General features: G+C 50.5%; 1 protein-coding gene across 9 annotated transcripts in view; it reads right to left on the bottom strand.

Moving 5' to 3' along the window:
• The window catches only part of SAMD11 (sterile alpha motif domain containing 11), a 132,511-nt gene that overhangs the window by 28,843 nt on the left and 78,105 nt on the right, over positions 1-25,563 (bottom strand). For all 9 annotated transcript variants that reach the window (XM_080380032.1, XM_080380034.1, XM_080380033.1 and 6 more), the window contains 3 exons: positions 13,554-13,646; positions 6,777-6,941; positions 973-1,123 (listed from right to left, as the gene is read on the bottom strand). In XM_080380032.1, the coding sequence (XP_080236158.1) occupies positions 973-1,123; positions 6,777-6,941; positions 13,554-13,646 (409 nt within the window). The remainder of the gene's footprint in view (positions 1-972; positions 1,124-6,776; positions 6,942-13,553; positions 13,647-25,563) is intronic.

Below are 25,563 nucleotides of genomic sequence, written 5' to 3'. Positions count from 1 at the left end.
GCGCCTACACACTGCAAACCCATTGGTGAGAAAGAAGAAAAAAAAAGACAGGATCTCCAAGGCTGTAAGGGGGGCGGGGGGAATATTTTAAACTCAACATAAACATATGCGTGCTACAGAACTAATACTGCAGCCTGCTGCCTGCCCCCACTCCAAGATGAAAGCCAAAAAAGTCTAGATACTGGAGTCTTTCATAGCTTGTCCCGTGATACCCAAAGCCTTTGCATCCCTGTGGCTACCAGGCCCTCTCCTGCCTCTGCTGTCCTTGTCAGAAACACACAGAGCTTTAATTTAATTTCCTTCTAAAGTTCTTGATTGAGGAGGGAATAGCTTATGGCACAGAGCAAAATAAATGAGCTAGAATTTCTGGGGCGGGGGGGAAGATTTCTAGCACTCCTATCAGTAGTAAAGGCAAACTGTGCCTCCTTCTTCCTCAAAAAAGAAAATTTCTTTTCTTTCTATTCCATCCTAGAGCATTCCTTCCCTCTCGCTATCTGAGGATGCTATACAACGCAAACTTAAAACAATCTTAACTTGCTCTGTGCCAAAGAACAGGTTAGAGTCTAGCATCTGCTCTGGAGATCCAAGGCAGGACTGGGACCGTTCCCACCGCAGCCGGGACCGGGGCCGTTCCCAGCAGGCAGAAGTCGCCGGCCTGGATGCGGACACACACCGCAAAGCACAACCGCCCCCCGGTGCAGGGACCCCAGCACGCGGCAGCACACCGGCACCTGCATCGCCCCGGGATGCGTAAGGACCCAGCCTGCCCACCCGCAGGGGCACTGCCGCCCTCACCCAGGGATGCCCTGCTCCTGGACCCTTACGGCACGGGGCACCCCCTTCCAGAGCATCTCCGAGGTGCGGCCCGGCCCGCCCCCCCCCCTCCCCGCACCCCTGTGGATGCCGCGGCGGCGGGAGCAAACCCCGCCCCGGGGCGTGGGGCAGCCGCGGCCGGCCCTTCCCCCGCGGTACCTCTCGGGGAAGTGGGTGTCCCTGTGCTGGGGGAGGCCCTGCTTCCTCCGCTGGCTGGAAGAGTTGCTGGCCGAGGGGATGTGCGCTTCCATCGCGCCGGGGTTGCGCGCCGCCGCCGCCGCCGCCACCTCTTGCCGCGCCCGGAGGAGATCTGGGGAGAGGGAAGGGATGAGCTGCTGCCCACCACGGGCCCCCACGGCCCCCCGCCACCCCCCTCCCCGCACCGGCCCCCCACAGGCACCCACCGCCCGCCCGCCCTCCGCCGTGGGGGGCTGCTGCGGCCCCTTCGCCTACAGCCGCGCACCGCCCGGCCGGCGGGGCTGCTGCGGGGCTGCTGCGGGGCTGCTGCGGGGCTGCTGCCGGCTCTCCGCGGGCGACAGGGCTGCTGCTGCCAGGGCTGCTCCCGGCCCGGCCCACCCCGCAGCCCCTCGGGCGACAGGCTGCGCCTTTGCCCCCCCGTCCCCGCCGCCCCCGTCCCCGCGGGGCGGGCAAGCTGTCAAGCGGCGGGAGGCGGCGGAGCGCGGCCGGCCCTGCGGCTCGCCGGGCCCGGGCTGCCCCGCGTGCTCACCCGGCAGAGCGGGCTCTTCGCGGGATCCGCCTCCGCCGCTACGGGAGTTTGGCAGCGGAGGAAATTGTGCAACTACGGGAGGGGGTGGATTGCTGTTTAATTGCCTTCCTGTCGGAGGGAGGGAAGGGGGGAGGGAGGAAGGGATTCATGCATGCATGCATGGGGGGAGACAAAAAGGAGAGGGAGGCTTCCTACCCGCCCACCCCGCGCCCCCCCGAGCCGCGGCAGCACCTGCCCGGCCGCGCCGAGCCCAGCGGGGCACAGCATCATCCGCCCCTCGCCCCGCTCCGGGAGCCACCGGCCCGGCCCGCGGCCACCCGCGCCGAGGCGACCCGCAGCCCCGCTCGCCGGGCACCGCCGGTTTTGGCCGGTCCACCCCCGGAGCCCCCTCGAGCAGCATCCCCCCCCCAAAAAAAAAGCCGCGACCCAGCATCTCCCGCTGCTGCTGAAAGCAGGGGACTGGGTCCCGCTTCCCTCGGTAGCCCCTACCCCTGGGGCAGGCCCCCCCCCGCCTCTCACCCAGCCGGGGGAGCCCCATCCATGCTACCGGGTCCAGCTTAGCTGCGGCCACCACGCCTCAGAGCACCGAGGGCTGTTTCCCTGAGCGCGGTGACCCCCCTGCCAGCCACGCAGAGCCTGGGGGATGCTGCGGCTCTGGCCTGGGCAAGGGGGGGCAGCTGGCCCCGGCAGGTCCGTGCCTGCCTAGCACAGCTCTGCTCTAGCAAAGACTGGGCCACAGAGCAGGTGAGGATGGGGTACAGAAAGGGGCCCCTTCCAGCCATAGGCACAGCACCTCCATCAGCAGGTCATGAAGAAATGCACCCCTCATTAACCTGCTCTGCCATGGCACCATCGCAGAACCCTCTACCTATTTATTACATGGGCAGACTGTGCAATGACAGCTTATACGTGTGTACAGTCTTTCCAAGGTGGGTGTCAGTGCAGACAAACTGCCCACACGAGTGCCTTGTGATGGACAATGCAGGCATGGCCAGACACACCACAAGCACAAGTTAATGGGGATCACAGTGCACTCCGAGGAAGAACAGGCAAGGCAGCAAGTACAGTTGGCGTGCTACTGCACTTGCCCTCTTGGGGAACAATGCTGGACAGACCTATGAGAAGGTCTAGTGACACGGACACCCATAGCAGTTGCACTGGCAGAGGCTTTTTCCAGAATGCTACTCTCACAGTTAAGCACCAGGAGTCCCTTAGTTCGTGTACGTATTTGAAAACATCCCGTACACAACTTGCTTATATCCCACAACAAAACCTCTGCTGCCATTCACATGATGCACAGCAAACACACACACACACACATATGCATACTTAGAGGAATCCTCCTTCACACACTCACTGCACACCGCTCTGCAAAAGGAAACCAAAACACAGCTGGGGAGAGGAGGAAGATTTATCTTAATGAACACACCCTGGTCAGGACCAGCTTGCTCTATGGAGATTTCAAAGCACTCTGCATCCAGCAGCATATTAGTCCTCTCCCTGCAACTGATTCATAAAGCTAGGTTAATCTAAGAGTGTCGCATGACCCTGGTAACGATACACTTTTCATCTCCTTGCCTTCCCTTACGCCACCATGCTGTTTTCCTTTGGTTCTGGAAATCCCAGCCACCCATATTCCCATTAGCCACAAGATGTGCACAGCTAAGCTTGAGCTTCACCAATCACTTTTTCAGATATTTTGGCCAGGGCTGAAGCCCCGTGGTGGGGCTGCAAGTTGGGGTGGAAACACTTTTTGGGGCAGTAAGAAGGACATTGGTACCTAGGCTTTTCCAGCCACATTCACGCACATACAATCCCTGTCCCCACATTCCCACAACTGAGGGGACAAACATTAAAATAACATACAATTCTGAACTGAAAAAAGAAACAGTGAAACAACAAACTCTATCAGATCACATAAAAAGCCTAGAGAATTCTCTGAGCCAGGGACCATGCACCTTCAATGTTTATAAATTAATTATCTGAAAAACCCAGGTCACTCCTTATTGCCACACTGCCTGTAATTTAGAAGTCTGGCATGCAGCCAATTCCAGAAGCTGCATTGATCCTGAATGACCGCAACAACCCCCCACATGCACACCCTCTCCTCTCCTCTTTCTCTCCCCTCCCTCCCTCCCTCCCCTGCGGCCCTACCCCCTCACAGAGCGCCCCCCCCCCCCCCCCCCCCCCCCCGGATCTGTTATTTACAATCCTGTACTCTGACAGTTGGGAAATCAGATTGATTGACAGTGGGACGCTGGCGGATGGAGGTTCCAGGCACAGAGACAGACTGAATTCAGAATGTGGGATGAATGCCACTGGGAGAATGGGGGTGGAGAAGGGGGGTCGAAAAGCAATTAAAAAAAAAAGATTTCTAAATTATTAACATTTTTTAAATTATTAATGTTATTGGTGCCTCCATGTGAGCCCGCAGATAAACTGCGCTTTGTACTGGCACTAATAATTTATAGCCCAACCAGAGCTCTGTGGTGTGGAGACAATCCAAAATACACAAAGTTTTGTCTTGTCAATGTTACAAGGAGTCTGTGCAGACTCCTTCTCTGCCTCTGCCTACCCCAAAACCTCAGTGTGACCCCTCACCTAACAAATGCTGATGAGACAATTTAATCATAATCATAAAAAATACGTCAGGCTTTTAATGTAATGAGCTACTTTGCTCATTACAAGGGGGGAGAAGGGGGTGATAGCAGCTGTTCTGCAGCACACATTCTGCCTGGACGTACATGTTCCATGTGTCCAGCAGCCACCTGGTGCCCAGGTTAAGCGTTCTATCCTGACTGTCACAATACCAGCACGCGCAACACATTTCATGCCGCGTACGTGCTCTGTTGTATTCAACATGGTCTACACAGACCTATGCGTCACGGTTGAATATGCAGCATTTGCATGTCTGCATGTGTTACCCTTCTGTGCATGGTACATGTTAGATGTTGTCCTCTCACTTACCGTGCTTGTGTTAGTTGCATGAATGTGTGGGAACTCTACACCGACAGTGTGTGGCTTTGTCCCCGCACCTATGTATCATGCTTGCAGGAGCTCTGCAGCTCTGTGAATGCCTGGGGCAGCTGAACACCACACACAGAATCATGTGCCATGTTCACCACGGTGTGCCTAAGCACAGGTTTATGTCGTGCCTTTGCTGATAAGCAAATCCTTACTCCACAGTGGAAGGAATTGCCTTCTTGCCCCCAGAGAAGCCAATCAAATCAAACAGAGTGGAAAGGAAGACAGCCTCTTCATTAAACTAACAAGCAGCCCTGGGGATTTACACTCTAGACCAGAGATTCTCCTCCAGTTCTTGCTGGATGCTTCGCCAACGTTGCTTGCACTCCTTACCTGGCTCACCCAGGCAGTACAGGTCAGCCCTCCACACCTTGGGTTGGAAGAGAGGGGCTACAGATTCATAGTGTTGCTTTTTGACGTCACTTCGACCCTCTGCTTCCAAGACTGGAACAGCATCACCACTTCTGTCTCCCTGGCTTTGCCTGACCCAGACAGCTCAGTTACTTCCTGCACCCCCAGCTCCCGCATCAGAGGACTGGGGTACAAGGCACAGCTTTACTCTCGACCAAGCGGAGCCAGCGCCAGCAGCCTTCACTCACCCGAGGGAAGGCGAAGGGGGCTGAGGAGGACATCGCCTGTGGAGGGATGCTCATGGTTCCCGCACTCTGCCAAGCAGTTCCCAGGGTAGAACCTGCAACTGCCTAGTGCCCCCTTTAGACACAGCGCGGGATGCTGCAGGCAAGCGGGACAAGCCAGCTTCCTCCACCAACGAGGCAAAAGCCACCTGCAAGCCTTCCTTCGATTCACGTGGGACCCATTAGATCCTGGTACTGCAGCACCCTTGTCCCCTCGGGACACCGCTCCAGCCCCAGGACAGCATCACTGGACAACGGTATCTGTTAATGAAGAGGCTGCTGCAGGACTAGGGTTTGGATTTTTCTCCTCATTGCATCACCCTAACTGCACAAGCACCAGCCTCCTTTTAAAGAGCAGAATGGCAGCATCTTCCCTTGAACATAGGTATTGTGCAGAAACACTCCTGTGCTGCTAAACCTAGGAACAGCAGACAGGGAGGTACAGAGGCACCATTTGCACTGTGCACATCAGGCCTTAAATAAAGGGGGGGTCCCTCAGGAGTCCCTAGCACCCAGCTCAACCTCAGAGAAGCCCACCATCCTGGGAAGGTCTGGGGACAATTTCTTAGTGCTGGAAGCCGTGATCTACAGGGTCCTTAGGGCAATGTTCTGAGGAAGCCCTCACAAAGTGAGCATACAGTGGGTATGGAAGAGGTTCTCTCCCTTTCAGCAACCCAGCTCCTGGCAGGGGGGCTGGAACTAGGTGATCTTTAAGGTTCTTTCCAACCCAAACCATTCTGGATTCTAATCCTTCCCCTCACTTTTCCACAGCAGACCTGGTTTCAGCTAGCAAAGGACCAGATCAATCCTTGGTGATATAAACATAATTGCTTTCAGTAGATGATACCACGGGCGAACCTGTCCCACAGACTTCAGCATTAGCCTGCTAAGCTGTCTTCACTGCAACTTTGCTTCACCTACACATTTTAGTTTTCTGTAAAATCACAAGACACCTAATTCTCATTAAGGTGAAAGGTCTTTAACACCAATTTATGCTATGCCTGTGTGTAGCAACCATATTGCACAAACTTTCTAAACCTAGCACCATCAATGCTTAATTAAATCCTGCAACATCATCTTGCTGTTTCAGGTCCTATCACTAAATAGCAGGAGTATCTGGCACTGCCTACCTCTCATCCGCCCTCCCTGCACGTTCAACACTCATTTCCCTTGCTCCATACTATGACCCAAGTAAGACTTAGACCACAGATTCTGAATATTCAGATTGACACAAACCCTTGAAACAAAAGGAAGACAAGGACCCTCCTCACTGCCACTGCAAAAAGTAGCGATGGTGCAACGGATATATTCCAGTACACAAACGCATAGGCCCCGAGATAGCTACAGAAGGTATTCGCATTTCTAGATGGCTGAGGGTAGATGCCCCCACAGAGATGGTGGGAGAAAGGGTCTGTAGGATACTCTTTAGCACCACCTGTATTCACTGCATGATAAACACGCAACACTGCAGCCCATAAATCCTCCTCACGTGCACACAGGGGTTAGGGACACCTTACAAGACTTATACAGAATTGGTAAAGCGGGCGCCCTCTTCTCCCATGGGTATGAGCCCGTACCTCCGTGGCTGGGCACCGCCATGCTGTTGGCCAGCTGGTAGAGACGCTGTTGTTGCTGCTCTTCAAAGGTGCCATGTTCATTCAGTGCTGACATCATGCGCCTGTAGTGCTCCTCTGGGGTCATCTGAGTCACCGAGTCCTCAAGCAGAGGCGTGTGGGAGTTTTCTGAAGAGCAGAAAGATTTGGTCTTTTTTCCAGAGAGAAATATAGTGGAAAATCACATAAGTATAGGGACAGTGCAAAGAAAGAGAAAGGGGGGCAGAGGGATATTAGCACACTCTCCCAGAACTATCGGCTGTACCCACTGAACTAACCTGGTGTACCAAGCTGCCAGTGCAGCTGTCCTTGTGCTCCCAGATGTACCATTATATGTGGTCAAGACACACCTACAACTTGCTAAACCTCCAAATGTGGGCACACGTGTACAATAAAAGTCTACAGCTTCAATTGCCATACCACCCCAAAAAAATCATGAACAACTCCCCCCACCCCAAGCAACAAGCACTGCAATATAGTAACACAAAATTACCAGCAAGCTCTCTATCCCCAAGGTGGCAAAGAGGACAGGCAGGATGAAAGAGTTCACTGAATTCTCACCCTTTCATCTTGGGGGACGTGCTTTCTTGTTTTCAACTGATACCTGATCAGACATGTGCCTCTTTCCCCCACCTTTCTGAACACCCACAAGGACACAATAATGTGAGAGATGTTCCGGCACCCAGCGTAGGTGATGCTGAAAACTGCACAACAGACAGTGATGACAGCCCACCTGCCCAGGTCTTGCAGGGATGTCACAAAACTTCAGGTATGTCACAAAATTTCAGGTATGTACATACAGCTAAACTCCTTGAGGCCGTTAAAATGACACCCGACATGCCTACCTCTCCATCTTCCCAGACTGGCTGCACAGCTCAGGAGGGAGGGCTTTGAGGAAGGGCCTGCCTGCTCCCTGGGCTGTAGGGATCCCAGTCTAACAATCAGGGAGATAAACCCACAGAGGGTTTCTGTTTACAGTAAGCAGAACTCAGAGTAATTACTGTTCACTGCCTTGGTGGTGGCTGCTCTAACACTGTTTTATCTTGGATCTTCCCCACAGGCAAAACTTTTTCAACAGGGGAAGGGGAAGGGCTCCCCCCCATGCTGCAGTCACAAGACCACCCTATGGTGTGACCCAGATTCGTGCTGCTTCATTCACTTCATTTTGCAGACAGAGTCCCGCAGGGATGACTCCGCAGCTAGACTGGCTCCCAATTCAAGGTGGTGGCTCCGAGCACAGGCCACTTACTTTACACCAGCATCAGCACTGTGATGGATACGCAGGCGCTGGACATCTTGCTGGGAAAAGAGCCATGGATCTCAAGTGAGAGAAAGACCCCTAAGCCAGCTATCAGAAAAGAGCCCACGGCAAACAAATATGGTCCAAGAGACAGAACACCTGTAAAACGTGGCCCTGCTGCAGCAGCTTAGGGACCGGTTCACTTCTGCCTTGGCTGGAACGAGAGGCCGTCGGTGGCAAGTGCTGCCTGCCACCAAACTCATTACACAACCCAGCATACAGGGGCTCAGATTTTGGGGATGCAACCTTCACATGTCATAACGAAGCCATCTCCTGCCCAAAACATAGGAGGGGCTAATAATAGTAATAATAACAATAATGAAGAGTCTGAGCTGCACAAAGTTTCAAGTTAAAAAGGTTTGCATCACTGGCTCCTGAGGCGCTTCTTCTGCAAAGGGGGGATTTACTTCAGTCTCCTCCAGCTCGGGCCAGCCACCCAGCTCAGCAAGGATTCTCCATCAGCAGAGCAATTTGCGGCCATATCTGCAAACCACCGATCTCTACCCCAGCGACACGTACCTGTATCTCGGGGACCACAGGCTTCCTTGTGTGAATCACAGGTTCACGGCCTGCTTCAGGCCAGCTAGCAACAGGAGCTGGGTCCCCACCCTGCGCTGTGAAACCCCCACGCGTCAAAACCAGACCTGAAACAGGGAGGCTGCACAAGATGACAGCCACGCATACCTGCTGCCTCCCACTCCTCCCTGCCTCCGGTACCCAAGCCTGCAAGACACCAGTGGAAGATGGAGGGGGGTGGCGGGCAGAACTCCCTCCCAGGTTCCCTTCCCGCCAAGTCACTTCGCGGGCCAGATTCCCGCATCCTCCTCCACACTCCTGCTGCTCCTGCCACCTCCCCCAGGAACACAGAAATGCACCAACTGTTTCAGTTCCCTTCTGATGCTCTTAACCAAAGGTCTAAGGAGCAAAGCCGCATGCCACAGACCTGATTTAGAAAAACACAGTGGGTTTTTCCCCCCCCACACACAGCTGTGTCATTAGAGAAAAAGGGAGGGGGGAGGGGATTTAATAACACTTAATTACCATAAACTCTATCCGATCAGCCGCAGAGCAGATTTCAGGTGCAAGGAGGGGAGGAGAATGGGGGTGGCAAGAGGGGAGGCTAAGAGGAAGGAGGAGTCCAGCAAAAGGCTGGATTTCCACACTTAAAACTTGGAAGATTTCACATGACTCAGCCAGCAGTAATTCCAGCTTTGCTGAAGCTTTGCTGTCTGCTTTTGTCATTACCAGGGGGTAATGCGGGAGACTGATCTTGCCAAATCTCTCCCAGCCGCTAGGTGTGTAATGGACTCTGGCACAGCCACTGGGAAGGCACAGCTGAGGCAGGCATCTGTCAGGCCTTCCAGCTCTCTGGCATGCTCCCCCCTGTGCCCCAGCCGAGGGGACACCCCCCCACCTCCCACCCTTCAACCCTTCAACAGCGCTGCAGCATCCCAGCAGCAGCAGCCAAAAGGAATTCAGGCTCCCAGAGGATGCGGGTTTTCTGCTCAGCCTGAAGGACATGTCATTGCTGCATGGCCTTTTCAGCAAGGTTTTATAAAGCTTGTGCTCCCCAAGCAAGCCCAGACAGGACAGGAGCACCCAGCCTGCCCGCCCCCTCTCCTTCACTATGACAAACCCGGGACAGGCCCAGGCTCCCTTTACAGAACCACAGCGAAGTTCACGGAGCCTGCTGCAAAAGCATCTCACCCAGGTTCAAAGCCAGGTCTTCATTGTTAGCTTTAGGGTCTTTGCTGCAGAAACTGTCACTCACCAGGGCAGAGAGGGTCCATGCCCCCCGCCCCACATTCAGCAGAGGGGTCTGGGGGGCAGTGAGATCATTAGCAAGAATGGGGCCAAACAGACAGCTGCCAAACCAACCAACACACAGACATCCCCACCAACGAAGAGGAACAAATTGACAGAGGTGGGATCTGAACTGCTCAGCTGTAGTCCAGCTCCGTCTCTGGCCTAATTCATTAACCAAAGATGCAGTAAGATTTTTGTTTTCTTTTAAATGATCTACAATAGCAAAGAAAACAGAATGGCAGAAGGAGCAGCATATGAGCTCATCAGCCCACCACAGGGGGCGAATGCAATATTGTTCCCTACGTGTGTTTTCCAGCACTTAGTCCAGCCTAGTTTCAAATCTTCCCAAACGATGAGGCTTCTACCAGATTTATTTTTCAGCAGTTCAAACAGGAACCCAAATACTCTTACTGATTTTCTCTTTTTGCAATCGTTCACTTTTATTTCATGTCTCAAGGAATCGGAGCAGCGGATCTCCAGACATAACTGTTGCCGCAGGAGCGAGGGTTTTACTTGGGGAATTGTCTCCTGGGGAGAAAGCTTCCCCCGTGACCTGCCAGCACAGCCCTCGCTCCGAGCCTCTGATATGCTCGCATTTCCATATTAGACACGAGAACGTTCTGCTCTGTTTGACAGCAGTGCTGGCGCGGCCCTGCTTCCACTGAGATAGGGCTCTCTTTTGATCTCTGGTGCGCACACCGTGAGCGCTGGGGAGGGGGGAAGGGAAGGTTACTGCTTCCCCGCTGGAAGGGTTTCCAGCCCTACAGGTGTTTTTTCACTCAGTCAGAGAGAAGGAGTGATTTACTTGGCTGCCTCTGTTTTCCTTGCCTTGTCAGGCGCAGCCACAGCAGCACAAGATGGGCCGCAGGCACGGGGTCACTTCTCCTCTTCAAAAGGCTGTTTCAGGGACAATGCGGCTGTGCCCTGAGCGAGCGCTGCATCCAGGGCCAGCGTGTGATGGAGAGGGGGACAGTCCCCAGCCTGAGCTGCACACCACCCCCAGAGCGCGAAAAAGGCAGAGGACCAGCACCCACCCACCCAAGGCACACGACCAGGCTGGACCAAAAGGAAGGGTGCATCCCAGGGAGATGCTGCAGACCTGGCTCCTACCAGCGGACAACGTGGGGCTGCACAGGCTGCAAAACTCCAATCAGTCCTTGCTTCCCTTCCCACTCCTAAATCACAAACAACACTCACAGCACCCGGGTCCCTTCCAAGCTTGGGGCTCTAGCACAATCCTGCACTACTTGACAGCAGCAGTTTCCAATTCCAGGTAACTAGCCGCTAGGGTCCATCCTGTTTGAAAACAGCACGTCACAATACTGGATCCTTCCATTTCCAACCAGCTCCCTAGTGCAGAGCTTGGAACACAGGGATCATTTCCCTCCTGGCCCCCAAGGGCACCCGTGCCACAGGAACACTGCCCGGCTGCCAGCAGGAGAGGGAGTCTCCTGGAGTTACCAGCTGCAAGGTGCTCTCACTCTCTGGGGCTTAAGACACAAACACTGGCTACAGCCTCTCCTTTGGCCCCCTTCTCATAGCAGAAGGTGGGCAGGTAACGGCCCCAGAAGCACTGAAGTCTTTGCCCCTACTCAGCCCCTCACTATCCTGACGGTATCTTTGCATCAGCACAAGCCTAGGCTTAAAACGCCTGCCACAGTGCTGGAGAGAACAGGGGTTCCCCAGTGCTCCAATATAATAAAAAACAGGTCATGTGGGAGATTAGTGAAAGGCCCCGCTCAGAATTTCCATTCTGTCTCACACTCTTTTAAAGGGCAGGAAAGGCTTTCTGAGAAGAAAGTGGGAGTAGAAAATGAAAGTTTGCTTTTATTCTGGGCTTCCTCGGAACCCCTCTCTTAATGAGTTGGGGAAGTCCTGAGTCATTCAGAGGTAAGGAGCACAATTTAGATCCTGAGCACATACCGCAAAGCCTAGGGCTGCTTGTCTGCCTCACGCTGCACTCAACTCTCTCAAGTAAACAAAAATGGTGAGAAGGCCAGAGGAAAGAAACAGAACAGGATCGTCTGACCCTGCTGCTCCCATGGCAAAAACATTCATTTGTGCAAGTTCAGCCACTTTATTAGGGTGAATCCAATTGCAGCCATCTGGTTTCAGACGGCTTGATTAAAGTTCAGCCCATTCTCACCTGGACCACATAGGTTGCTGTTACCAGGATTCAGCTCCTAAGCATGCACTGTCTTGGAATTACAAAGGATACAGACTCAGCAGAAACAGCAAAGATGACATCAGGTGTATCAAGTGTGTCGCACGAGTCTCATGCCCCTATGTATCAAACGCATTTCCAAATCTACAGAAGCATCCTGCTTGAACTTACCTGCACATCTACTAGAAACATTTCAAGGATAGCAGGAATAGGGCAGATTACCTGTTTCCCTTGATTTTTTTTTAAAGAGCAACAGCGTATAGGGTTCCTCTCTACACCTTTCAGAAAAGCCCAGTGAAAAGCTAAGGCACTTCTACTTGTATTGAAGAGTTAACAGGCAGAAGAAGGTTATGTGAAAGAAAAGATTTAGCATGTTCTTAGGTAGCGTTAGCAATATTATAATGAATGACACTTAGCATTCAGCGTCCTCTCAGAGTATGCTGCCGTTCAGATCATAATTTAGGGACAAGGAGTCAAGAGGAGACAATATACAGGAACACTATGTGAAATCAGGATGCAGTAGAAGTCCTTACAATGTTTCTTTGTATAGCATAATATAAGGTATGTAGTTTAAGAAGGCTTCAGGACAAACTGCTGCAAAAAGTCCTCTTTGAGATTCCCCGGATTGGTTATTGAGAACATATCCCTTGAAGAGTCTCAGCTACTGGACTCCAAACCCATGAAACAGGATCTAGCTTCAGACAGCTGGTCTGCTTTTGTATTTTTTTTAGTGGCCAAAGAGTGCAGGTTAGACAGAGTGATCAAGATGGGTATTACTGACAGCTAATTAGTTTGAACTTAACAACAAAGACTTAAGTGAACGGCCTGCAAAATCTCATTTACGCAACCTTGAGACAAACTCATTAACTGCAGGCTCCATTACCCATTCCACTTTGCCAGTCGTAAAGAAAGTTTAAAAATCACGTTTATAGGAAAGAACCATAAGACAAATCAGGAGATCTTAAAAAAAAAATAAAAATAAATCCCTAAAGAGAAACCTTCTGCAGATTCCATCTCTATAGGAACAGTGCCATAAATGCCTAAGAAAGAACTAGGCAGCCCTATTCTCCCTGCTAGGCTTCTTTTTTTCCCTTTAAAGGAACAGATGCCAGCATGATAAGCCTGTGTGTATCTTTCACATTAAACATGTAATCAAGACATTCTGCCTGAAAAGTAGAAACACCCCTAAAATCCACCCCAAAAGCTGCAGCTTACTTTTTCCATCACAAAGCAATTATTCTAATTAAGAGGCAATTCCTTTCCCACACTGCAAGCTTCCCTCCGATTAGATAAAGAAAGCACAGTGCACTGGTAGCCTCCTTCATGCACCCTTAGCGCCGGATACTTACAGCTCCCATACCACAGCCTCCTGCTACCCTCCCTTCCCTCCCTCCTTAATTTCAATTAAGTTCCACTCTTAAGAAAGGAAAAGAAAGGGGAAGGGGATGGGGGAGGGAGAAGCAGCACTTACCCTTTGGGGACTCACTTCTGGCTTTCTTGCTTTCTAAAGGACACTCACTGCTGCTGTTGGGAGAACATACTCTTCTCTTGCCTAAAATTTCATCTAGAAGAGAGATGAGAAATCTGAGCATCAGATAAGGTTGTACCTTCCTCTTTGCAGAAGCAACCAGAGAGACTTTGGCATTTTGCTTCTCTCTCACACAGACACACACGCACACACATACATTACAAGCAAAGGGGAAAAAAAATGAAAGTAAGAAAAATCATCATCTTGAGAGCCTTGATCTGCTTTCCTAATCACGCAGTCCGAAAGCACATAATGACTATTCATACACTGATCAATGCAACATTTTAAAGCTGTAAATTCTGAATCCAGTTGATTTCCTTACTGAGTTTCATCATTTGTTCTGTTGCCTTTTGTCCCCCTGGTGTTTCCACTCCTTTCATGCCCTGATGCAAAGCAACTGGGGGAGAGAAAGGGGAGGAAAAAAACAACACACAAAAAAAGCACAACAGATCTCCGAATCTTCCTACCACAGTATCTCTCTCTCTCTCTCTCTCTCTCAAGCTCTCTCCCCCCCTCTTTCCCCCCTCCTCCTTCAAAACCTCAAGGTCCTTAGCAATCTTCCCCCTCTAGATTGTACGGAAACACTCAAGCCTTTTGCATTACTGCAGCCCTACAAACCAACACAAAATATCTAATATACAATTACAGCATCCCTGAACAGATTTAAAATCAATATCCTCCTATAATAATGCTAGGGAAACTGAAAGCATGATGTTGCATATGGGCAGGAAGGAAGAGACTGTTTGTCACTGTAAGCATCAAATTCTCATCTATCAAGGGCTTGTTAAAGATGCAGCATCTTAAAAGAAAAAAAATAATTTCACAAATAAGCACCATATTTGAGTGACTATATGTTGCATCTGCCTGTGAGTCAACATGCACACGAAGCTTCTGCAATTTGCCCGAAGTGTGTTGGTTAAGAAAGGTTACAAACTCCCTTGGTCCTATTTATAAGAACAACAAAATTATTTATGTTCCGGGGGACATATTAAGCCAAGCAACTCAGTATGTCCCTCATACTCAGAATCACTCCACATTACTTTGAATTCAGCTAAGCGAGCCCAGGTTCCTGCCTTGCCATTGTATTTATCAAGAGATCCAGGGCACAGATCTGTGGCTGCTCACAGGCTGAGCAGCACCGAGAGCAGACAGTTAACGCGCCGAGGGCACAGCCTGCCAGGCAATGCCTTTATCCAAAGAGCAATTCTGGAACTCTGCAAAGTTACAAGTGGCATTTCAAGGTTTTAAAGAGCACAAGCTGCCTCCAATCTTATCTTGCCATGACCCTGTCACCCAGCCTGTTAACAAAACTGGTACTCGGAGACAACTGCAGAGGCTTGCAATCATCCATAACCAAGAGCAAAGTAAATACAACAAAACAGTGGCAATTGGAAAGCAGATGGGAAAGGACTGTCAGCCAGTGACAGCACTTCAGTTTTCTCGGTGCTTCACATCCCAGTTGTTGAGTCAGCCTCTCAATACAATTTGAATGTTGTCAATCCTCCTGCCTCAGTTTACCCTTTAAATAACTTCTCCAAAGCCACAGACGTATCAGCTTGCCAAGCCAGCATCAAAGCTAGGAAGTACCTGGCCACACAGCACAAACAGAGTCACAAGCTCCCTCCCCACGGAACGCTTCATTCTTCATGTTGATTTTCCTGGAAATGTTACTCTGATGCTGCAGACCCTCAGCGGTGGAGGCCAAGATCATATATCCTCCTCAGAAGTGTTCTCATCCGGGATTTGTGGCTTTGAAACAACAAAAGTCCCGTTGCTCTGCTCGCCCCTCCCAGCCTGGGCAGGAGGCAGCAAAATCCAACAGGGCTTGTTCTTATGTACTTCAGGCAGAAGAGACTCCATGGAAGAACTGGTGACAGAAGCACCAGTTACATGTGACAGCAGTTAGAATATGAGCAGTGAAAATGCCTTGATTTCACAACTCTGCCATCACTCCTTCTCTCTTGCTGTTCCACTCCCACCCCTGTGCACCCATCTGCCAGCAGACGTTCGCTCTGACTAGCGCCATGCCCTGCTACTCCCACACGCGTCAGCAGGACAGGTTGCAAGTCCCATCTCACTCCCACCTGCCCGCGCTTGTGCAGGGGAAGACCAAGATCGCACAGTAACTCTGAAGCGGCACCAACTCCATCAGACCCATGCCCCACCAGTCTCCAAAACACCCACTTCTTGGCACACACACAAGTGAGCTGGCAGCTACATGAACAGTCAGCTGGGACAGCCTGCCATCACCAACATGCCACAGCAAAAGGTCCCAGATGTCTTGCACTTGAGATTTGAACTTGGCCCTCCAGAGAGATCCCACATTAGTGTATTAATCTCTCGGGTGATCTGCAGAATTTTCCTTCCAGCATCTCAGGTTCACATTGCACCAAAGCACCAAATCCCACACACCAAGTTTATATTCAGGTTGCCCCCCAGCAGTTTTTACGGCAGTCAGATCACAGAATGAAAATTTTCCTCTTCCCCCCCCCTCCCCCTCCCCTCTTCGTTTAAGGCAAAATCCTGGAATGTGTCAGAGACTGCCTCTGCCCCCAGAAATGTGGGGACTAAATCAGCAAGATATAGAGTAGGTAAGGAAAAGGGAGTAATTACCATCAGTAGCCAGTTATGAAGGCACAAAGATCTAACAATCCATCCCAAATTTACCGAGTCAGTAGGAGAGCACAAGACTGAATATCAATCTTCCAAATTCCAGCCCTGCGTTAAAAGAAGTCATACCCCCCTCTTAGCTTTCTTAACTGCAAAGCAGGGAAGAGCCTGGTCACATTTTCATTAACTCACAGATTCTGGGGTACTACCTAAACAGCGACGTATTTATATTACAGCACCAATGCTTTCCTCTTTACATCTTAAATCATATGTACAGCTTTAGCATACCACTTACACCTGCTAAACCCATGCCCTTTTACAGGACCCTATATTCTAAATTCATCCCTTTATGCCCCCATGCCATTCACCCAACCACTCTTGGCACTCACAAAGTACTAGGACAGTGGTTGAAGGCACTGGGATAGGAGCATCCACAGTCCATCTCCCTCTGACTTTGCAGCAACAGCAGCAGCAAAACCAAATATGTTTTGCAAATGAGTTGGCAGTGTAGCTTCTGGATGTCTTGCCACCCTCTCAAAGACAGGTTGTGCATTTAGAGTACGTTGCTACTCATCAACCAGAAAGCCAAAGCGACCTGAACTGTTTGCTCAGCCCATGCACCTGCAAAAGGCAACACTCCACCTTAGAGGGTGGGAGGGACGGTTGTAGGGGGGCTGGTTTTTTTCTTGCCCTTTTTTTTTTTTTCTTTGTTCCCCAAATCCCTGTTTTTGCCTCATCTCTCCTGTCTTCTATAAAGCATTTCAGTTGAAAGGAAGCCAAATCAGAGCAGTTTTTAGTATTAAAGCTGAAAATGAAAGACATTATCAGTAGAACAATAACGTTATGAAGCTAGCCCAGGCAATAACTGAAGTACAGAGTGCTAGAGGAAGCCCCAAGCATACTGATCACTGACTGCCACCAGTGCAACACAGCCCTGACCACACCAGCCTCCCCGCCAAGGTCTCCCATGCAGGTCCCCAGATCCCACGTTACATTCAAGGCTCCTGCCAGCCTGACAAGGCAGTAGAGAAGGTGATCCTGAAAGGGTTTTGGAAACAGTCAAATCTTTTCCCCAAAGATCTACAAATTGAAGTGGATTTTTCCCCCCCTCTTTCATGGGAAGAGAAACTCCAGCACTCCCCTGCTGCGTTACTACAGTGAAACACGAATAGAGACAGGTCAGCTGGAGGAGGACAGTTCTTCTCTCCCCATACAGAAGTATCACCCAGTGGCTTTGCAACCATAAAGAGAAAGGATGTGGGTATGGCACCATGAAACGAGCTTGTGTAGAAGCCAGGAAATGCGGCCTTTCTCTAATCACAGCCCTCCCTAGACTTGAGACACACTGATCAGAGGTCACGGGTGGAAACGTCACCTGGAAGTAACAGTGCTTTGTACTCCTGCACTGCCACCGATCCTCAGCCTCCCAGCACTCATCAGAGCTGGGTAACTTAACAGTCGTGTTCACCAACACATCTAAAAATTCCAAACCTCATTATCAGCTTTGAAGAGAGGACATGGGAGCCTAAGTCAGCTGGGAAGATTAGAAAGCCTAACTAGGTTTACCCGAAAATGGAGGGACTTTATCTCCACTCTTTACAAGGGAATCTGCAGCAGAGAAGCTGCACCAAGGACACACGTTGCAGCAACAGCAGGATGAGAACTGAGCCTGTGTCCCAGCGACAGAGCACAGGGTTTCACCAGGAGAAGGAAAATGAACAAATGTGAGGTGGTCACAAAATGTTTGCCCTCCCAGTGTTAAATGGGTGGACTACAGAGAAAGTGCCAATTATGGCCAAGAGACCGCACCAAGTTCTTCTGCACTGTGCTATGCTGCAGTACAATGGCAAGAGATCGAGACCTATCTCATGAGCCCTATCATATCACTGGGTTTGCTCTGAAAGCTTCTTGGACCCTGAAGTCCTGAGTAAACAGAGGGCTGCGCCAACTTACATGGGAAATCACCCAGGCTCAGACAGCCAACATCTAATGAGAAGAAAGTCCTTTTTTCACCTCTCTTCACATATTTTAAGAGGAGGAAAACATCCTCCCTTGCTCTTAACTCCCCCATCAAACTTAAACCCTGGAGATGACAATTCCCACTGACCAGTCTGAAATGTCTTGGCAGCATCTCAGTTTATTCAGGTCTCCCCTTTCCTTTGGTACAATCAGGCGATCACCAGAGGAGCTGCTGTGCTCAAACAGCGCTGATGCTCCAGCCCTGCTGCTCAGTCTGTTCCTGTGCCGAATGTGACAGGTTTGCAGGGACCCTGGAGACTCACTTGCCCAGTGATGGGCTTGTGCCTTTGTAAGAAGCTGCACCAGCTTGCCGAGTCTCAGCAGGCCCAGAGTTGCTCTCAACAAAGGCTGGCGTACAAGGGGCCACGCAGGAGGCTGAGCACAGCAGCGTGGAATCTGGCTGCACATCGGCCCCATCCCTGGCCAGCAGGAATCAATGCAACAAAGGGAGAGTGAAGCACAAGGTCATGGGAATAACAGGCCATAATTTAACTGAGGGCAACGAGAACGGAAAAAAAATTATTGGGGAAGCTGGGGGAAGGGGAGCCGTGGGCTTCTGGGACTTGGGATCCTAGAACAATACAAGTACATGCCAGCTCATGGGGGAGGGTTAGGTCTAGCAAGGAAGGGGGAAAATACCACTGGATCTCTGCAAAAGGGATGTTGAACCAGCTGCAAAATGAAGGTAGCATCCTCCTCCCAGCAGGTCAGCTTAATGGCTTTAAGGACATGGCAGGCAGCAGGCTTCAAACCTTAGCTATTGCACTGGCTTATCTCATCATTCCTTTACATCTCCACATCTGTATCTATTTGTTGCTTGTCATTTAGATTTAGACTGCAAGCTCTCCAGGGCAGGAAGCATCCTTTTGCTTAGCTGCTGTACCAGGCTTAATAATGCAACAGCAGAGCAAACTGGGCACTCCCGGCTCAGGACTGTCCCTAGCCTAGACCAAGGTATCTGCAAATGTTCCTCAAGCATCACACTTCAAGTTCCCTGTGACAAGAGGCTCTTCGAAACAGGAAGGAAAATGGGACACAAAGGGGAGGGAGGAATGGGACACACTAATGGTCTCTTACTATAAAGCAAGGAGGATGCAACAGTGAGTAATCAAAGGTTTTTCTCTTTCCTGTTCACTTTGAGAGAACTTTGGCATGCATTCAATCTCAACAGCAGAGAAGGACTCCCAACAGGGAAGAGTCAGTGACCACCACTCACTGATCCAAGTGCGTTACATAGAAAGTAGCATCCCAAAGGTACACCTAGCACCACTAACCACTTCCTAAATGAGAGCGAACCACAGCATATGTCAAAGCTGTAGGAGCGCACAACAAGACAGTAGTCGAGAAGAAGGATTTCCAATGTATAACATATCAACCATCGTTTCCTAGGCACGAGAAGCAGCCTGCATCCTCTTTCCCAGCTCTAACCACTAGGCCATCTGCCTTTCCTCCTACCATGCAAACAGTATCCTGCTACTTCCCACCTCCTTGTGCCCGCTCAATTTGCCTAGCTGGAGCTAAGCACCTAAAAGGACCATGCAATATTTCAGTTCCCGAGGAGCGAAACAGAAGGAGGTACAGGTCATGCTGGAGCCACCCTCCTGTCTGTCTGTAAAAAGGCCATCTATTAGGGAAGGTGCACCAGCATCCCCTTGTCTCCAAGATTCTTACAAAATCCATTTTTACAGCATGCACCAAGCCATAAAAAGGTGGTAAATATTCATACTATGAAAAACACTTACGGAGAGAGGATATACTGCACTTAAGAGAGAGATCTGGATTAATTTTGTATGCTGCAGAGAGGCTTTTTCGCAATTGCAAACTTGTGAATCCTCACTCCCTTCCAGAAAAAAAATCTAAAAAATTAGCCTGGGAGGGTGGGCTGGAAGTCCAGGTCTTTTGGAGACTCACTTTTTAGCTCTAGGAAGGAGCATGTTCTAACGGGCCAGACAGAAAAAGGTGGAAACTTGTTAAATCAGATGACTTAAGCATGGTTCCAATAAGGTTCAGGTTTTTCTTGAGGGACCACAAACCTCTCAGGCAAAGTTCATTTGGCCTCAATTTATGTATCTGTGATAAAAAGCTATGAAAACTGGCATCACTTGTCTGACACTGATACCTCCCTCAGTCCTGGGGGAATGTCAGATGACATCTAACCATGCCAAAAGGCAGGCAAGGCAACGCAGCAGGGACAGCACTCGTGTTTCCCTGTGGGCTTCCAGGTGCTTCTGCATGTGGTCTGTGCCAGCAACCTGGTATTCCCTCCAACACCCAGGTCAGCTACTCCACCTCCTCCAGCTGCGCCTTCTCCAAGCCTTCCAGCATTTCTCTAGAAAAGTGAACGCTGAAGATAGTGATTTCCAACAGAGCTGCTGGTGGTGCTGTACCCTTAGCACCATTTAAATGTCCAATTGCACTCATTCAGCCCCTGAAAAAAACAGCGCTCCTCCAGTCCGTGACAGCTTTGACAGCCAGACTCCTTAATTCCTTTTTCTTATTCCCTTAATCTGTCATCTTTATCAGGCTGGGGAAGTGCCAGGCAGCATGCAGGAGCCCCGGCCCCGATCAATCTCCACATTACAGCTGACAGAATGGTGCTAATAACTTATTGATCTAATGTTTGCCAAGCCCCACTGGGGCTGAAAGGCTGCCATTGATTGGCTTGAGGGAAGGAGCCTCTCGGCTGAGAGCAGAGCGGAAAGCCTTCAAATTGTCTTCTTCCCGAGGAGCTTGGAGATGGAGTGAGGGTGGGGAAGCAAGAACAGGGAGGAGGAGAAGGGAACTAATGAGAGGAAGAGAAATGGAAAGGAAGAAGGGTGCATGTGTGAGATGGGGATTAAGAATGGAAAAGGAAAAGGTAAAAAAGGGTTTGAGAACCAAAGAAACATAAGCAGGAGGGGAAAGAGCAGGAAAGGGGAGAAGATCAAAGGAAAGAAAAGGAATGGGGAACAAAAAGACTGTGCAGAGATGAAAAATTAATGAAATAGGCAGTTGACCCTCTTCCTGCTCACAGCCAATCATTAATAATTTTTCCAACCCCCAGCCCTCCATCCTAGGAGGGCTCCTCCCAAGTCTGACGTAAAACGTGTGGCACTGCTGAGTCCCCTGACCAGGTCTGACACCACAAGCCTGCATCTGGGGACAGGACATCATCAGGACAGATTTCAGTTTAATTTATGAGTCTGTTCCCCACAGTGATATACATGCAACTCAACCCTTGAGAATCCCCACCCATCTCCTCAATTTGCACTGAAGAGGCTAATAACCGTAGAAAATCAGACATGCTTAGCAGAGGGAAAGTAGTTCCCCTGTGGGGAAACGTGGGCTTACCTGCATGTGCAGAGGCAGCAGGAGGAAAAAAACCCAAACCAATACATGACCTTTCACAAATTACAGTAATGGGTTTTGTCTTCTTTCCCAGATCAGCCCAGAGCAGGCCGGTTTTGCCAAAGGGTACACAGGTTGGAGCAGTGCCATAAGGCAGGGACTGAGCTGGCAGGGCTTCAAGAAAAGGCAGCCATGGTCACACGCTACCCTGGCAGGTTTGCCCACCCTGGGGGCTCTAAATGAACTGTGCTTATTGTGCTCAGGTCTGTTTTCCTGCTGAGACTGCGCACACCGTCAGCAAGTTCGCTGATGACACCAAGCTGTGCGGTGTGATCAACACACTGCAGGGAAGGGATGCCATCCAGAGGGACTTTGACAAGCTTCAGGGATGGGCCCATGGGAACCTCATGAAGTTCTACAAGGCCAAGTGCAAGGGGGTCAGGGCAATCCCAAGCACAAATACAGGCTGGGCAGAGAATGGATTGAGAGCAGCCCTAAGGAGAAAGACTTGGGGGTGTTGGTTGATGAGAAACTCAACGTGACCCAGCAATCTGTGCTTGCAGCCCAGAAAGCCAACCAAAGCATCAAGCGAAGCATGGCCAGCAGGTCAAGGGAGGTGATTCTGCCCCTCTACTTCGCTCTCTTGACACCCCACCTGCAGTACTGCATCCAGCTCTGGGCCCCCCCAACATAAGAAAGATGTGGACCTGTTACAGCGAGTCCACAGGAGGCCACAAAGATGCTCAGAGGGCTGGAGCACCTCTGTGAAGACAGGCTGAGAGAATTGGAGTTGTTCAGCATGCAGAAGAGAAGGCTCTGGGGAGACCTTATAGCAGCTTCCAGTACCTAAAGGGGCAGATAAGAAAGCTAGAGAGGGACTTTTTACAAGGCCACATAGCAACAGGACAAGGGGGAATGGCTTTAAACTGAAAAAGGGTAGATTTAGATTAGATATAAGGAAGAAATTCTTCAAAGTGGTGAGGCACTGGCAGAGGCTGCCCAGAGCAGCTATGGGTGCCCCATCCCTGGCAGGGCTCAAGGCCAGGCTGGACGGGGCCGGGAGCCACCAGGGCTGGGGGAAGGTGTCCCTGCCCATGGCAGGGGGCTTGGACTAGATGGTCTTTAAGTTCCCTTCCAACCCAAACCATTCCATGGTTCTGTCTAGGATTCTCTCAAGCCTTAATCCAAAAGAGTGGGTCAACATTTTCACGCGTCTCCTCTAACACATCTCTCTCACACACACAGCACTGCACCCCTTCCCCTTCAGCAGGACTTCTCCCTCACTCTCACCGGAGTCCTCACGAAGCTGTGAGCCATGCAGTTGCCCTGCTGATTGCTTGAAAGAAATGTGGAGCGGAGCAGCAGCTCAGTCCCTGCCACCTGAGCGTCTAATCACAGCACAAGCTTTCCAGACACGCAGTTATGAGGAGCTCGTGGGGGGAGAGCGTTACCCCTGCTGTGCAGCAAGAGCAGAAGGCTAGGCTTTGCAGGACTAAAGCCGCAGCATTCAGACCTGATGACACAGAGTTACACGTATGCACCGGAGCAGGAACAGTGTCAAAACCCTGGCTCTGAAGTATCAGCTTGACCTGTGGCAGGGTCAGGAGCCGCGACTCACTGCCTTTGCCCCCTGTGCTTCCTTCCACCCAGCAGCAAGCAAGAGTGGACAAGTCAGGTGCTACATTACAATCTGTACCGGATTTCTACATATAACATCAGCAAGATGTCACCACAACAGTGATCCGTTTTCAGCTCTTTACTAGCTGCCTGTAAGGCACCTGGGAAAGGAGCTGGAAGCAGGGGGCGGGGAAGAGGTTATTTTTGGAAGCAGGATAATCTTGCTCTTCCTAGAGCTGCAAGGAAAGGAAGAAAGAGTAACGTTTATTTCTGTTTCAGCAGGTACTGGCCGTGAATTTGGTGGCTGATCCAACTGCCAGAAAGTGACACACTCATCGCCCTGTCTCTGGCCAGCCTGCCCTGTTCACCCCAGGCACAGCAGAGGCCAGGCTACCTACACTGCCATGGTGAGGGAGATACACCTTGAAACGCATCACCGACCTTCACAAAGGTGTCTGCAGAGCCATCCTACAAGAACCGTGCTGCCAGAAGCAGGCTTCAAACCCCTGCCAAGTGCAAGGTTTATTGAAGTCCAAGAACAGGGCACTAAACTGCCTTGGCTCCTTCTCCTCCTGCAGCAACAAAGCCAAGAATAAAGCCTGAACACTCACACCAGCAAAATCCTATGCCCTAACCTACACAGCAAGCGCAGCTGCAGGGCACAGCAAAGGAAATGCTCCCATGTCGGGCTTTCCCATTCTTCCCTCACCTCCCAAGACCTCTGTACTACAGAAGGATGCTGGTTACCTCCCACTCCCACAAGGCTTCAGAAGAAATAAAAATGAACTTAAATAGAGCACAAAGAAAGGACAGTCCTCCAGATCCAAGCCAAGAAGCCAACTGTCCTTCATGGTAAAATATGTAAACAAAGGTGGCAAGGCTTACAACTCCTAGATGCCCATTTGGTGCTGATTTTCTGCTCAATTTAAGGCAGCAGTTCAATAAAGGCTTCTGCTTTTTTTTGTTGTTTGGCTTTGTTAAATGAAAACATGTCTGCATCCTAGCTCATTATCACACACTCAGAAAACAGCCGTTCACTGTGATTCTGTCTCTAACCATTAGCTACAACATCCCGGATCCCAATCCTTTTTAACCCTCAATACTAACTCCTCCTTAGCAGATGAAAGATCTAGGTCTTGGTGCGAAGTCAAATGAAGTCATGGGGAAGCCCTCCGTGGCAGGCACACGAAGTTCAGGGATAAGCGCAAAGAAAGTGAGACAACTAGTTTGATCAGCTGTGGATCCATATGTACGACCCATAAGCACTGCCTTGTCAATAAAAATTCCAAGACCAATTGTTAAATGTGAATCTGTTTACAGTTCACTCCTGAATTTTTTTCCTTCTCCCTTGCTTAGTCAACAGAGCATAAAGTGGAAAGATGAGACAGGAGTGTTAATACAGAAGAACAAATAACCTTGTAGAGAGAGAGGAGGTCTCTCATGTTCTTTTTGAGCCATGTAGACAAACGCTGCTCTTCCAGGACCGCAACAGCACCAAGTATACACGCCCTCCAATGGAGCAGGGCTCCTAAAGTGAGACCCCTCAAGGGACATAGATATCGCATTCTCGCTATCACATGGGATTTCCACAGGAATCGTTGCAGTTTAACATGCAGCTATGCTGGGCACACCACTACTCTGAGGTCAAGACTCTCAGGGTCTGTCATCTCATCCCATTGACCAACAACCCTTAGAAAAAGCTCAAGCTCTCCAGGAACTCTGCACCATTGGAAAGTTGGCCTTCTGCTTCTTCCCACACCACAGGAGTCTCTAATCGCTGGGGAAGGGGTCTTTAAGCCATGCACAGACCCAAATATTGTATGCAGAACCAGAGCAAATTGCTTGCTGTTTGGAGCGAGACCTGATATTCTGCCACGTCTCCATTAAGCATCCTGTCTCAGACAATATTCAGACATCAAACCAACCCACTCTAATCACGAGAGGCAGAAGGAAGAGAGGGAAGATCTACCCACCTTCCTCTAGCATCAGTGAGCCTGATTCCTCCACTTCTATCCATGCAAATAGTCCTACTGCAACTGGAAAGTCATGAAATCTGGCACTGCAGAACAGAGGGTATTTGAGAAGAGAAAGAGGAGAAATTAACAGGATTTTTCCAGGAGAGAAATTATTTAGAGCCTTGGGACCAGGACTCTATCGCAGAACACTTGTTCAAATCCTAAAGCAGCGTGCAAAGCACACACACACACACACACAAACACAGAGACAGCACCCATGCCTCCTCTGCAAGCTATGGAGCCCTGCAAGGCCCCCTCCGTCCTCCCCCACGCTACGAAGGCCCTGGCAGACTACATTAGCCAAACTGGATAGAGGGGATTGAACTTGTTTACAGACACACTGCTAGCTGCTTAAAGAGGTTCTA

The sequence above is a fragment of the Falco punctatus genome (genome assembly GCF_963210335.1).
Source record: "Falco punctatus genome assembly, chromosome: 3".
In the NCBI taxonomy this organism is placed as follows: Eukaryota; Metazoa; Chordata; class Aves; order Falconiformes; family Falconidae; genus Falco; species Falco punctatus.
The sequence above is the reverse complement of the archived record's forward strand: the minus strand, read 5'-3'. Positions and strand labels throughout refer to the sequence as shown.